Raw genomic sequence first — 14,738 nt, forward strand, 5'->3', positions numbered from 1 at the left:
TGAATGCATTCGTAATCTAGTTAACTTCAGTTTCAATTAAGGACCGGGGAGAAAACACAATAATTCCAAAACTGTGGAAAGATTTTTCCCGTGCAAAATGTCATCAGTTTGACCGGTTTTAAGGAAATGAAAAGCTGAGAAAACGATGAAACACGTTTCTGATAAGATTTCAGTTGGCTTGGGTGCATATTTTATGTGGTTGAAACACTGTCCGCTTGCATTACAGTGTCAAAGATAACAAGTTACACGCATATTCACATTTTCAAGAGATGCTGAAAGAAAGGAATCGTACTTCTCCACTCCTGTTCCCTAAACAAAATGTACATTTGTTGTATAATTTTACTTCAAGCAATGCATAATTCTGCAGGAGTTATTATATTAGGCTACATGTGAAATAGGCCTACAATCAGTGTCCAGATTTCGGTTTCTATTCCACTTAACCAATATGATTTTAAAATGAGAAATATTCTGTTTATTCATGGATACAGGGATATCAAAGGTGCATAGAAACAGCTTATGCCGAATAAGATCTTAAGTGGGATATGAGCTACTATCCGGAATACTGTGCGCATGTAAACATGGCCAGTGTGGTACGTGTAGATAAAATGCTCTTAGTTCATAGGATTTCAATGCCAGAGATGGGAAAATGTTTTTTTTTTGTAAGCTAAACATATCCTCCATGCAACTGAATGTTGAAAGAAGAGATATTCTAAAAGTTAATTTCTAAACAGTTTGCATGTCCAAAAGGCAACCATTTCATGGAACAACCCTGTTTTTGGCCATCTTTACTAAGAACAGCTGTGGACCTTAAGTCGGTGCAGATGTTGAGCCTAAAAATAATACTCTGTTTTTTCCTCAAATACCCACATGCTTCGCATAAAAATTACTGGCACTGCTACATGTGTAGCTAAGCTCGGCAAAGGGACACACACATATATATATATATATATATATATATATATATATATATATATATATACACATATATATATATATATATAAAGAAGTAAATAAAAAGGGACCTTGGACGGTGTCCACGTGAACCTGCTCAGACAGAATAATAAGTGATCCAAACCTCCCACTGCTATATGGCTGGTTCCCACCAAGTGGATGAGAAAAAGTCAGTCCCTGTGCCATGCACTGGCAGATGCCTGTTAGGTCTCCAGTAAAGCATTAAGTCATTAATCCTGTTGACGCGTCACCATGCAAGACTGAAGGCTGCATCCCCACTGAGCCAAGGCACACATTCAGGTCAGTAAATACAGCAGTGAGCCTGAACTGAGACCGACTAAACCTGGCTTTGGAAGAGAAAGATAGAGAAAGAGGGGAGAGAAACAGAGAGGAGAAGGAGACACAGACTTTTGATGCTCTTTCACTGAAACATCAAAAAGTCAGAGAGAGAATGTGCATGACATGAAGGGAAATGGAAAGAGAGAGGAAGCATGGAAGATAGGGAAAAAGAGCTAAAGGTGAAGAGAAAGTGAGAGATGCATAGAACTACTGATAGACACATAAGAAAGAGAGAAGTGCTGGTGGGAAAGTAAGAGACAATAACATATAGAGAAAGAGAGAACGATTCAGTGCAAGGAGGGATTTATGAGAAAGAGAGAACGATTCAGTGCAAGGGGGGATTTATGAGAAAGAGAGAACGATTCAGTGCAAGGAGGGATTTATGAGAAAGAGAGAACGATTCAGTGCAAGGAGGGATTTATGAGAAAGAGAGAACGATTCAGTGCAAGGAGGGATTTATGAGAAAGAGAGAAGGATTCAGTGCAAGGAGGGATTTATGAGAAAGAGAGAACGACTCAGTGCAAGGAGGGATTTATGAGAAAGAGAGAACGATTCAGTGCAAGGAGGGATTTATGAGAAAGAGAGAACGATTCAGTGCAAGGAGGGATTTATGAGAAAGAGAGAAATAGTAAGGAAATGGTTCCAAGCTCAGGTTTGGTCAGTGGGGAGGCAGCCCAAGTTGAAATTCAGACCTCTCAGACCATGACACTGTCAACAGAGCACCAGCTGACCGTGACCACCAGGGTAGGGGCACTGCTATGGACATAAAGAGAATGTTTGAGGCCTGACCGATATCATCTGTCCTGACATTATTGCTCACTGAACTTGCGCAACAATGTCAGCCAGAGAGGTTATAGGCCGAGACCAAATGACCAATCTCACGCTACAGCAACAAAGACTCACTGTGTGCAAAACTATTCCATCACAAACAGCGAGACAAACTGCCACAGTCTTTGTTCAATTCTTATCACCCCAAAGCCTTGTGCAATGGTGCGACAAACTCTGGAATTGAGGCTTTGAGGCGGACTGCAGAGGGCAAAGTGTTTCTAAAATGTAGCCCTGACAGTCAGAAGATGACTTTGCTACTCTGTTTTCTGTCTGTCTAACTTTGACCTTTTTCCAACCTTCTTTTGGAATGAACAAACTTGATGAGGGTGTGCCAATTGCAAGACCGAATGAAAATACCAGCAGAAATGTTCAAACCAATCAATTGCCCTAACAGGCTAGCCTGAAACATCAGGACAGAGGAGTGACATCTACATCTGTGAAGTGTCAGGGCTTAGGTAGTCTCAAAACTTGACTAGAAGTCCATTTGGGTGAAGAACTGGAGGGGTAAACACAGTATACATTGGGTCACGGTGGCACTCTCTCTGTTGGAAGTGTATGTGTCCTTGCAGTGCAGGGTGGTGGTGGGGGTGGGCAGTACCTGGGATGGCGGTGGGCTCTGCTGCAGTCCTGAAGAAGAGGGTGCCGGGCTGCGACTTGCCCTGCTGGTTCTCGGCCACCACGTATACCTCATACTCCGTGTTCCAGTCTAGGCTGTTCAGCACCACGTACTCACTGCCGTTGGGCAAGCGGATCTCCGGCTTCCAGTCCGGAACATGCTTCTAGGGAGGGTCGCAAAAAGAGAGACACTCAAACGACCTGACTCGGTAAGACATCCGTGGCTATGACACTCCAGAAAACTGCCCATCACTTTATATCACTGTAAATGTTTCCATGCATTCACACTTGTTATTTGGTCATCCATTAATCTTCCTATGTGAATCACTAACCATTTATCAATCTAGGCATAAAACACAATGGTGATCTGTCAATCTTTACAAATCATGTTTTTCAAATATCCATGAGTCTATTCACTTTTTCCTAATCTGAAATAATGAACGTGCGATAAAACCGGAGAGATATGTAACCAATACATGCTGAATAGCTTCTCTTGGGGGAAAACCAGGAAGCAAATTGGTATACACAGTGTTAAACCTCCATGCTCCGTCATACTCACAGCCCTGTATCTTATCAGGTAGTGTTTGATGGGCGAGCCTCCATCGTCCTGCTTGATCCAGTTGACCTTGAGGGCGTTGCCCATGGTCTGCAGCTTGCCCTCCAGTTTAGGGGGACTGGGCTCCCCTACACAGGACATAGCGGTCAGTCAGTTACCATGGTGATGGCCTACATGCTCAGCTCAGTCTCCTGCCCAGGGCCCTTAACCTAGGTGGCATGGCTGAATGCAGCTGTCCCTCGTTAACTCCCATTGTCGGAGGAACAGTCTACATCACTAAATCTGCTCTCGCTTCAGGAGTGGGATTATAATTCTTAACAAGCCCAAGCCGCTGTGGGATTCTCACTTCATTTCAATCCATTGCCTCTGGTTTTTGTGTAAGTACTGCTATAAATGTAGTACATCTGGAGAAAAAATTGACTGTTTTGACGGTGGCAGAGGCAGAGGACGTTCCAAGACGATAAAATTCAGTCTTGACCCTCATAGACTCAAGGACAGTTTTATGATGGAGGGACAGTGAGGGCAGTGGGCGGTGGGGTGAGGGAGAGAGCCAGTGGGGAGATAATTCTCGTTCAGAAGCAGCTCGTTACATGTCCTCTCCTCCAGACAAAAGGGAACAGGCTAATTATCCTCCTCGTCTTGATTGGACATGTTACTCTATTACATTTAATAACATTATCATGGTCCGTTGGGAGGGGAGGGTCGGTGTGTTACATCGTATGTACAGTGTGTGTGTGTTTGCCTTTTGAGTGTGTCTGTGTCTAATGATGTTAGTGTTCAAATTTACAGCCATGACACCTCAGTCACAGAGGGTGTAGGGAGGAGACTCTAATCACCAGAACTCATTAATCATGGGAACATTGGTTACACACAGTTAGCAGTGTGAATTTGCTATAAAATAATTAGCAGAACACAGCATGTTACATACAGCTCCAGTATTCTACTACACACCATCACTAACTGCCCCAAAAAGGTGGTATCAGGTTTCAAATGGCTGCTGCTACAGCACATCTGCAATGCACACTGATTTGTTTGTTTTTGGCTGAGATCAAAGGAGATTATTTACTGTCCCGATTTAGTTTTTTTCTAAAATGTTGCAGCCTGACGCCCTGACCTTGAGTCACACTGGGTACAAGCTTTGAAGCTCACTGCCATGCTTGAGGGATCATTGTTGCCCTTGATCACCCTGATGATATTTATCCACCAATGAACTCTGAGAGCAGGTTATTCCCACAGAGGGCAGTGAAAGAGCAGCAGACAACAGCAATCCTGCCAGGCATTCTGAAAGTAATCCATGGAAGTGCAGCAGGGAATAGTAATGTTGGACTTTCACCTATACTCCAGCCTGGAAGTCTGTTTGGATCACCTCCTTTGACTTCAGCCAAAATGAGTTAAGAACGATAAGCAATAATAGGGTGAGAGACAGACAGATGAAACCTGCTCCACTTTTGCTCACGCTATCCATTGGATCTTGGCCTAAAGCTCCCTGACTTCAGCCTGATTGAATCCTATGATTGGATAATATTTTTCAGTGTCTGCTCCTATTTATCCTCTACCTTGGACCTGAAAAGGTAAGTACCGTCTTTAATTTTCAATCATTCATAAAATGTATAAAAGATCATGTCTGCAGTTGAACTGTTTTTAAAAAAATGTTTACGGTTGTATTCTAAATTTAAATTGACGTTGAATCTTGTTAATTAATGACACTTCAAGCATTCACTTCAGTGGTGATTACACAATTAGTCAATCAGACATGCGTGAAGGCACTTGATCTTGATCTCAGGTGCTTATCTGATTAAATTCTCCTCAAATGCATTGGACTCAAAAGTATTGGAGTAAGCATGATTTGATATAAACAGAGTTAGTGATAAGAAAAACCCGTCAAAACGGTGGCATGTACAGGGAGGTATATAGGGAGTTTATCCAGTCGTGAGCGTCATTCCCAGTTAGGTGAGGAATTGTCAAATGTTAAGAAGAAAGAAGAGCCATTAGGGTTATGTGAATTAGAGATATTAACAAAAACATGCTCTATCATGCAAACACCGCTTTTATTCAATATGTAGTGATTTGGGTATATTTCGATACATCACTTTGTGACAGTCCCATGATCGTTCCCATTTTCATCTGATGCAACAATAACTCAACTTTCCATTGGTCTCCCCAAAAGTTGTCTTATCTAGTTAAACCTGATGTAAATATTGTACAGTAATTTTACTCTTAAGTTTGTCTGCACAGTGGTGTATGTACACCTTCCTGTACTGAATCACACAAATTATTCACTTTTTTCAGCCCTTTAAAAACATGTGTGAACCAATGAGCTTATTGGTTTGCTGTGCCCAAATGCAATGAAAAGTTTGTCACACCAGATGAGTTAAAGGACTCCTGAATTGTAAATGGGACTGTCATTTTTCAGTCAATATCAATACATGTGAATAACATAGAGGCACTCTGGAAGACAATCACAGACGGGACAGACATGCAGAAAGGCCAGACCTTTCTGTCTGGTGAGACAGTAAAGAAAACAAAGGAGTTTAAGGAAAGAGGAGTGAACATGCATGCAGTAATGTGGAGTGATTAACAATGTTAGTCAGTTCAGAAAAGCATTCTGGGAGACAGACTGAAAAGGAGTTAACTCCAAGGATGAATACGTCATTCCAGGTAAACACAATTCAATGAGCGTGCGATGCAGTTGCTAAAGGCGATGGTTTCAACGCTGCTATTGAGATGATGTGATTTGGCAACAAAACAAGTACATTTTAAAAATATGTGACATAGCTATAGAAATTAGGGAAATATACTGTAACGACCTTGGGGTTATAAAAGCGGATATCGACTCTGGTTCGAGACCTGATCCCTACCAGTTCATTACATTGGTGACAGAAGTGATCGGACCGTATCCATGACAGTGTGTGTGCTTGAAAGGAGGGAGTAGTGTATGCGTGGATATCGACTCTGCCCGCTTGAGCATGCTTTTGGGGTACAGTCAATAACGCGCTGGACTTCGGACTAGAAGGTAGAGGGTTCAAAACCTGCTCCCTGACGGTTTCATTACAATACTCTGCACCTCTCAGAAAAAAACGTGAATTATACCTCTGTTAGTGGGTAACCAAGTAAGCACACACATCTGCATGTAATTGTGTTAATATGGTTGGAGGTAGATAGAATGCAAGTTGACCCAAAAAAAAAGTGTTTAATGGCTATCAAAGTAGCGTATCTAAGCTTGAATCCATGTCTAATTTTCCACTGCTTCTTATTGCTATAATATGAATCGGACCAAACAGAACAAAAAAAATTACCTTCTGTTCACCAGCGAAGACGACATCATCAGCACCATGCAAGAGCCACATGACATAGTCATATGATACGCACGCACATGATTGGTTGAAAGAAAAGTGGAAGGGGGGGGGGGGGGGTCACATGGAAAATACAAAACATTTTAAAAATTATGTAAACATGGATAAGGAACAAAATAATAAGAATGTTATAGACAAAATGATTCAAAACAGAAACACATGACAAAATAAATACATACATTCAGAACAGAACTTCTTTGCACATCAAATAGACATAGAAAACATGTACAGCAATTAGATACATGAAGCATTTCAGGATTGCAAGTGCAGGTTTTTAGTGTATTCAAAAGATGTCATGACAAGAAATAAGTTCACTCATATATGCACAAATTTGACTGGATACCAATTCCATGAAATGCTATTTGTCTAAAATTGCCTCATGCATCTTTCTTTGAAACAGTATTTCCTCTGGACTGGAATTAATGCGAAAATCAGTTCGATACTATTTCTACACACAAAAAATAGTGGCTTTGTATAAGACTGTCGCTTATACTTTGGCTCTTGACCATAAAGGGTCTTCATACAGCCTTGTGGTCTGTATAAATTGAACATTTTGGCTCCAACCAAGACAGTTGTGTAAAAGAAAAGAAAAACAGAGGAAACTCTGCAGTATTAACAATACTGATTGACAAAGCACATTGTAAAATGTTACATGCGCAATGAAATATGGTATGCCGATATGACAACTACTGTATGACCACATGAAGCATTGGGGGGGGGGGGGGGGGGGGGGGGGTTAAAGTATTTGGGACACATTTGACATTCAGTCACACATTGTACAATTGCATACTGTATCTAAGGCCATATTGTCAAAAGATATGGTCACGAAGTATGAGAATGCAGTGTAAACCCATACCATAGTATAAATTCCCATACTTTAAGATATTATGCTTAATATGTTTATAGAGGAAAGAAACATGAACTCTGAACTTCATTTTATGAATTCTAAACACACCACTAGACATAAAACATACTTACTCCGATTAGCTGGTGTCAAATACATTTAACGTATGCACATGCAAACACACCTGAAACCTTTAGGGCAAATTCCTCATGTCATATTTCACATTTAGCCAGCTAGAATACTAATCACACATGAAGGCAATCAGTATTGATAAATGACTAAATCTTTTAATATGATTTACATAGACCTTACAGTGCATTCGGAAGGTATTCAGACCCCTTGACTTTTTCCACATTTTGTTACTTTACAGCCTTATTCTAAAATGGATGAAATTGGTTTTTTTTTCTTCATCAATCTACACAAAATAACCCATAATGACAAAGGAAAAACTGGTTTAGAAATGTTTACAAATTAATAAAAAGTAAAAAAATGAAAACCCTTTACTCAGTACTTTGTTAAAGCACCTTGGCAGCGATTACAGCCTCAAGTCTTCGTGGGTATGCCGCTACAAGCTTGGCACACCTGTATTTGGCGAGTTTCTCCCATTCTTCTCTGCAGATCCTCTCAAACTCTGCCAGGTTGGATAGGGAGTGTCGCTGCACAGCTATTTTCAGGTCTCTCCAGAGATGTTTGATCAGGTTCAAGTCCGGGCTCTGACTTTGCCACTCAAGGACATTCAGACCCGAAGCCACTCATGCGTTGTCTTGGCTGTGTGCTTCAGGTCGTTGTCCTGTTGGAAGGTGAACCTTCACCCTAATCGGAGGTCCTGAGTGCTATGGAGCAGGTTTTCATCAAGGATCTTTGTACTTTGTTCCAGTCATCTTTCCCTCAATCCTGAATAGTCTCCCAGTCCCTGCCGCTGAAAAACATCCCCACAGCATAATGCTGACAACACCATGCTTCACTGTAGGGATGGTGCCAGGTTTCCTCCAGACATGACGGTTGGCATTCAGGCCAAAGAGTTCAATCTTGGTTTCATGAGACCAGAGAATCTTGTTTCTCATGGTCTGAGAGTCTTTAGTTGCCTTTTGGCAAACTCCAAGCGGGCAGTCATGTACCTTTTAATGAGAAGTGGCTTCCATCTGGCCACTCTACCAAAAAGGCCTGATTGGTAGAGTGTTGCAGAGAAGGTTGTCCTTCTGTAAGGTTCTCCCATCTCCATAGAGGAACTCTGGAGCTCTGTCAGAGTGACCATCAGGTTCTTGGTCACCTCCCTGACCAAAGCCTTTCTCCCCCGATTGGCCAGGAGGCCAGCTCTAGGAAGAGTCTTGCTGGTTCCAAACTTCTTCCATTTAAAAATGGAGGTAACTGTGTTCTTGGGGACCTTCAATGCTGCAGAAATATTAGATGCCCTTCTCCAGATCTGTGCTTTGACACAATCCTGTCTCGGAGCTCTACGGACAATTCCTTTGACCTCATGGCTTGGTTTTTGCTCTGACATGCACTGTCAACTGTGAGACCTTATATAGACAGGTGTGTGCCTTTCCAAATCATGTCCAATCAATTGAATTTACCACAGGTGGACTCCAATCAAGTTGAAGAAACATCTAAAGGATGATGCATGGAAACAGGATGCACCATGGCTACATTTTGAGTCTCATAGCAAAGGGTCTGAATACATATGTAAATAAGTAATGTAAAAACCTGTTTTTTGCTTGGTCATTATGAGGTATTGTGTGTAAATTGATGAGGAAAAATGTGTATTTAATCAATTTTAGAATAAGGCTGTAACGTAACAAAATGTGTAAAAAGCCAAGGGGCCTCAATACATTCCGAATGCACTGTATATGCACTGCAATGTAATATTCTACAAGTGAGTCAAAATCAAATTAGTAACTAATAGAGCACTGTTATATTAGAGCTGTTATATGATGTATATTGTTCCTCAGGTATCCTTAGATTTTCTACATTAGACAGATAACAGCAATTTGACAGACCCATAGCACAGCCACACACAATGAACACAACTATACTGTACACCAGGGCCCAATGTTGACCCATAGCAGCATCAAAGCATTCAGCCAATCAAATCAGCCATGCTTATCCCAACAATACTTTAGGGATACCCGATTTGCCCTTCCCAAACATGTATGTATCCAAATTCTTAAGAGCATTAAACATATGAAAAGGCTACACATGTGGGAACTTCAAAATTTAAACAACAAACCACAACTTTCCTAGTCAATTCAAAATAATCTCATCAGTAAGTGACATCAACAACCATGAGTCTCAGTACAATTCTATAAGATAACATAGCTTTATCATATAAAAGGAAGTTTCATGCCTCTCGTTCTTCACCACCTGAGATTTTTTTTATTTTATCCCTCCCCTTTTCCCTTTCCATCCTTCTCTTTTAATGAAGCACAGGAGTTAAGTTAGGATGGATTCACATCCCTACGGTTTGGCATTCATTAGTTTGTTTAAAATATTGGTCAAATCAAAATACTGCTGTCTTTTTTTTCTATGCAGTCTGATCTTCATGTTGTTTACTGTATTATCCCTGTGGCCATCCTTCAAAGCACAGCATGCCCATGGCTAGGCAACATTGTCCAATTGTAGGCAGCAGACACCGTCACCCTCTTTTAAAAAAAAATTTCATCACAGAATGGTTCTCTTTCAAAAACCTCCGGTCTGTCAGAATAATCTGTCTCGCCTCGCTGTCTGTCAAACCAGGCTCCCTTATTCTCGACAGGTATATGTAACGCATGCTGTAATGGTTACCCATGGGACACCCGGAATGTTACCTGACGTCACTGTCAATACCATAGCCACCAGGGGAAAGAGAGAAGGGGAGGGAGCTGACTACATCTTAGAAGAGTGTTCAAACATTGCACCTGGCTTAGCAGAGGAGCCACAGACACACAGACAGGAAGAGAGATAGAATGAGCAGACTAGTTATATATCTAAAGGGCAGAGAAGCTCTTGGTGTGCTAACGCTAATGGTGGCGATGTTATTTAAATGGAAGGATGTTCACTTCCTTCTTTAGACTAATCAGACAACATGCAGCAGTGATCATTAATGTTACAGTGATCAATCCCCTAATAAAATGGGTGCTGCATGCTGCACTGCTTTGACATAAAAAATAAATAATGTCTGTAAAGCCCAATCGGAAGTTTCCACTCTAAATTAAACGCACGCAAACTGTGGCATCTGCCGATGCTAAATGCACAGTGGTGTGAATATTGCTGATGAATACATGCGTTCATTGGAAGTAAATTAGAGGGAAATAGTAGAGGCAGTAGAGGGGCAACCTGTTTCTCGCAGGCGGAGGTTAGTCAGTGGAACTCTACTAAGGATCGAGGCAGTGAGCAGAGTCAGTGACTGTCTCTCTGTATCACATCCCTTTAACTAATAACAGTACATCAGTAGCTCCTTGTCACTACACCGGTTCGCTCTACAGAGTGATGACGTAGCACTAAGCAGTGGTAAGACCAAGCAGACATAGAGGGACATCGGGGGTAGAGAGAGAGACACACCACATACTGCCGGCATACTCACTAAGGGCTGCACTTGTTGAAGGAATGAAGGTTGGTGTCACTGACGAAACTGCAAGATGGTGAAAACATGGTGAGAGGTGCCCGTGATTGCCCAGAGAGGGCAGTGCCAGTCGTTAGTGTTACAGACGACTGGCTGTTCTGATGGCAGAGCACCACCTCGGTACACATCAGTCATCTACTGGCACCAACACACCACAGAGCGTAATTTCGACTTTCACATAAGGCTTATGCTGAGCAGCATGAAACACCTCACGAGCACTTTAAAATCATGATGTACGGGACAACATCACATTCATAATAAGAGTATGTCATATCACAGGTCTATTCATGCCATTCTCTGAGATGCTTCTACCATGGAATGTAGAGCAGTGTATTTTACTGTGTTTTTATCAGTAAAATCAGCTGGAATCTACATTGTACAGCAATAAACTAAAGTTTCACACCAAAAATGATTCTTATCTTCATTAGGAACACCAGCAGGTAGCACATGTACTGCCCCGTAAATTCTAAATACATAATTGGCTTCCCCACATTCCCCACACAATTCCTAAGGGCAGATGAGTTTTCACAAGGCTTGTTTAAAGCAGGTAGAATAGCTGTTTGTCATTGTTCGACAATCATCAATAGGATTGAACCCACTTTATCAACAAACTAATTTCATTCCAACTAAGCTGATTTCTCAAGATAATCACGAGTCATTACCCACAAGGTAGGTGTCCTTGTAAGAACCACAGATCTGTACAAAGACTCATGATGACTCAATGAAAAATGTATCATTGTTTGTCAGCTGAAAAGAGTGAGATTAGAAACTATTCTCTTGTATGATACACATCGTGTTATTAGTGACAAAAGCATATTGTGTAAGGGAACCATGAAATAGACTATCAGTGTACAAACCAGCCTAGTTTGCTAGGCTGGTTTGTACACAAGTGGGGGTAGAACTGTCTAAGGTAACCAGAGTTTTTGTTCCAGGGGTGTCAGGCCTTCCTTAGATACACACACGAGGTGAGAAATGTTATGGCAGACAAAGACACTAAAGTGATAAAAGCAACATTGACAGAACGCTTGGTAGAACACAGTCAATTTAAAAGGAGAATCGTTTTAATTTGAAACTAGTGCAGTATTGCAGAAAGCAATAATCCACTCCACAAATCTTTGAAAAAAAGCATGTCCACTTTTGACATGATATTTGCAAGAACCGCTCAAAAGCCATCGACTTTGCAAAGAAGCATCACACTGCTTGACTCCCTGTAAACTCTCATCAGTTCAGAAACAGAAGTACAATCAGAAACTCACAATAGAGTTGTTTCACCGGTGAGAAGTTGAGTGATAATCCGTCTTGCATGAGCAGGCCAGCAACTTTGTCTGGCAATGCGCAGATATTGCAAATGACATATTTGTGGTAAATTCCAGGGAAGATATGTTTTGAGAAAATGGGGAAAATTACTTAAGGATTTTTTTTTTTTTTTAACCTTTTAATTATTAATAGGGATTAGGACATTTTGGCTAGCTAGATAAGAACCAATTTAATAGCCTCCCGAGTGGTGCAGAGTTCTAAGGCACAGCATCACAGTGCTGAGGCACCACAGCCAGCAGTGACCGGGAGTCCCAATTGGCCCAGCGCCGACCAAGTCAGGGAGGGGAGCTCTAACGACTTCTTGTGGGCGCCTGCAAGCTGACTTCGGTCGTCAGACTTCCGGGTTTAGAAGCAGCATGTCTTGACCTACCCCTTTCCCGAGACCATTGGGGAATTGCAGTGATGAGACAAGGTCGTATCTACCAATTGGATATACCGAAAATGATGTAAGATTACAAAAAAAGAACAAGAAAAAATTACCAATTTAAAAAATGTCTGCGCAATTGCATAAAAGCTAAGAGGCAGCCAAGGTATTTATAGCCAAGTTTCTGCAGTGCCCCAGCCAAGGCACCTAAATCATGTTAGAAGTGTTTCTGAAAAACCAATTAGTTGAAAAATGCCAAGAGAGGCTGAGACATCCCTAGAAAGGCGTACTCACTGTCCAATTACGTCAGGTCACCAGCTGGACTGCTGCTCATTATGCTGCCAGTGATTTCCTTTTTCCCAGCCTGAGTGTGTAGGGAGCATTTTGTGTGGTAGCTGCTGTTGTACATGTAATTTGAAGTGCGGTTGCTGATGTTAGAACAGTCGAATTCAGGGGTCTCCAAACTTCCGTCACCAACTCAGCCTCGATCACCATGGCTGGCTCACTGGTGACTCCACCTACAGAGTTAAAAAGCTCCTCATCCATGCCACCTACAATGTTGTTCTCAGGGCTATTGCCATGGGTCACAGGGTCTCTGTTGCCTTGGCTGGACGGAGGCTCAGTGTGGTCATGGCAACAAGGAGGGGCCCTGCTACAGAAACAGCTGTGATACTGTACCTTGGACATTCGTGCTGCCCTCTGTAGGTTGTTAGGTGGACCTCAATACATGGGGTAGTGTCCTCTGTCTTTGACATGGTGCCCATGACTACACCTCCCTGGTCCTCAGCTGTACTCTCTTTGGTTGAAATGTCCTGGGGTTCTGGTAAGTTACAGCAACCTCAAGCATTGGGTCAGCCCTCAGGGACTCATCATATCCCTTTGCAGGTTATATGGACACCTGGGTCACTATATTTCTAAATTAAGACTTGTCTTCTGTCCTCAACTGATGAATACACTGTGTGGAATGGTTTTATGTAATTTAGCAGATGCTCTTATCCAGAGTGAGTGCATACATTTTCATGCTGGTACACCGCGGGAATGGAAATCACAACCCTGATGTTGCAAGCGCCATGCTCTACCAACTGAGCCACACGGGAACCTAGTACAATGGCATGACACAAATGTACATGTGAGCACTCACTATGACCTACACACCTGCACACACAACCTAATTAAAGGAGATGAGTTAACTTGTATAACCAGAATACATCTACTTAGCTCAATACTTAAATAATAATAATAATAATTAGGAAATAATTCCTTAATTAAATGTAATTTAACATCAACAGCTTTGGACTACATTTACAAGTTGTCCCTTGCACTGGAAATAGTATAGTAACTGCATACAGCATTAGAGAAGACTAAAGTTGATGACATCCCTGGGCTCCTGGTTATTCACGCAGGCCCTGATGAATGTTAAGTGAGTGTTGAGTGTTCGGACCATTATCCCACCAATCACCTCTCCCATCCAGACGGGTTCACCTCCACTACAAAAACAGATGATGCGATCCATCTCCTCCAAGAGAATCCGTATCATTTAGAGATATGGTCTTTGTTGCGCTTCTCTGCCTTCTGTATCAGAGTCTTATGAGGGGAAAAATAGGCTTCTCAGTAATGGGGCCTCACACTGTCATGGCTGAACAGAGATGCTATAAACCCAGAGGAAAAGCAGATTGTCTGGCGAATTAGGGATACCTTAATAACGGCAACAAACTATCAGCCGAGGCTGAACCGAGGCTGAATCCTGTCTGTTGCCGATTTCTCAAGTTACATTAAAATTGTTCCGCATTAACCATGAGTCATCATTGCGGCTCAGGCCTTTGTTTGTAAATGCTACTGTATTAGCAATGACACTCTCCCAACATGTTGTTATTTCTCCTTATGTTCATACTAATTACTGCGTATATGTACAATTGGCTAAGGGATGAGTGACTATTTGCAGTCAATCAGGGGTCAATCAGTTCACTGTACAA

At 41.8% G+C, this 14,738-nt stretch overlaps 1 protein-coding gene across 16 annotated transcripts in view; it reads right to left on the minus strand.

The window, feature by feature from the left end:
* The window catches only part of ncam1a (neural cell adhesion molecule 1a), a 305,600-nt gene that overhangs the window by 24,462 nt on the left and 266,400 nt on the right, over positions 1 to 14,738 (minus strand). For 10 of the 16 annotated variants that reach the window (XM_090192498.1, XM_090192494.1, XM_090192496.1 and 7 more), the window contains 3 exons: positions 11,046 to 11,093; positions 3,293 to 3,417; positions 2,717 to 2,897 (listed from right to left, as the gene is read on the minus strand). In XM_090192498.1, the coding sequence (XP_090048624.1) occupies positions 2,717 to 2,897; positions 3,293 to 3,417; positions 11,046 to 11,093 (354 nt within the window). The remainder of the gene's footprint in view (positions 1 to 2,716; positions 2,898 to 3,292; positions 3,418 to 11,045; positions 11,094 to 14,738) is intronic. The other 6 variants (XM_036937583.2, XM_036937579.2, XM_090192499.1 and 3 more) reach the window with 1 other exon arrangement.

This window comes from Oncorhynchus mykiss, chromosome 12 (assembly GCF_057628025.1).
Source record: "Oncorhynchus mykiss isolate SJ-2025 chromosome 12, ASM5762802v1, whole genome shotgun sequence".
In the NCBI taxonomy this organism is placed as follows: Eukaryota; Metazoa; Chordata; class Actinopteri; order Salmoniformes; family Salmonidae; genus Oncorhynchus; species Oncorhynchus mykiss.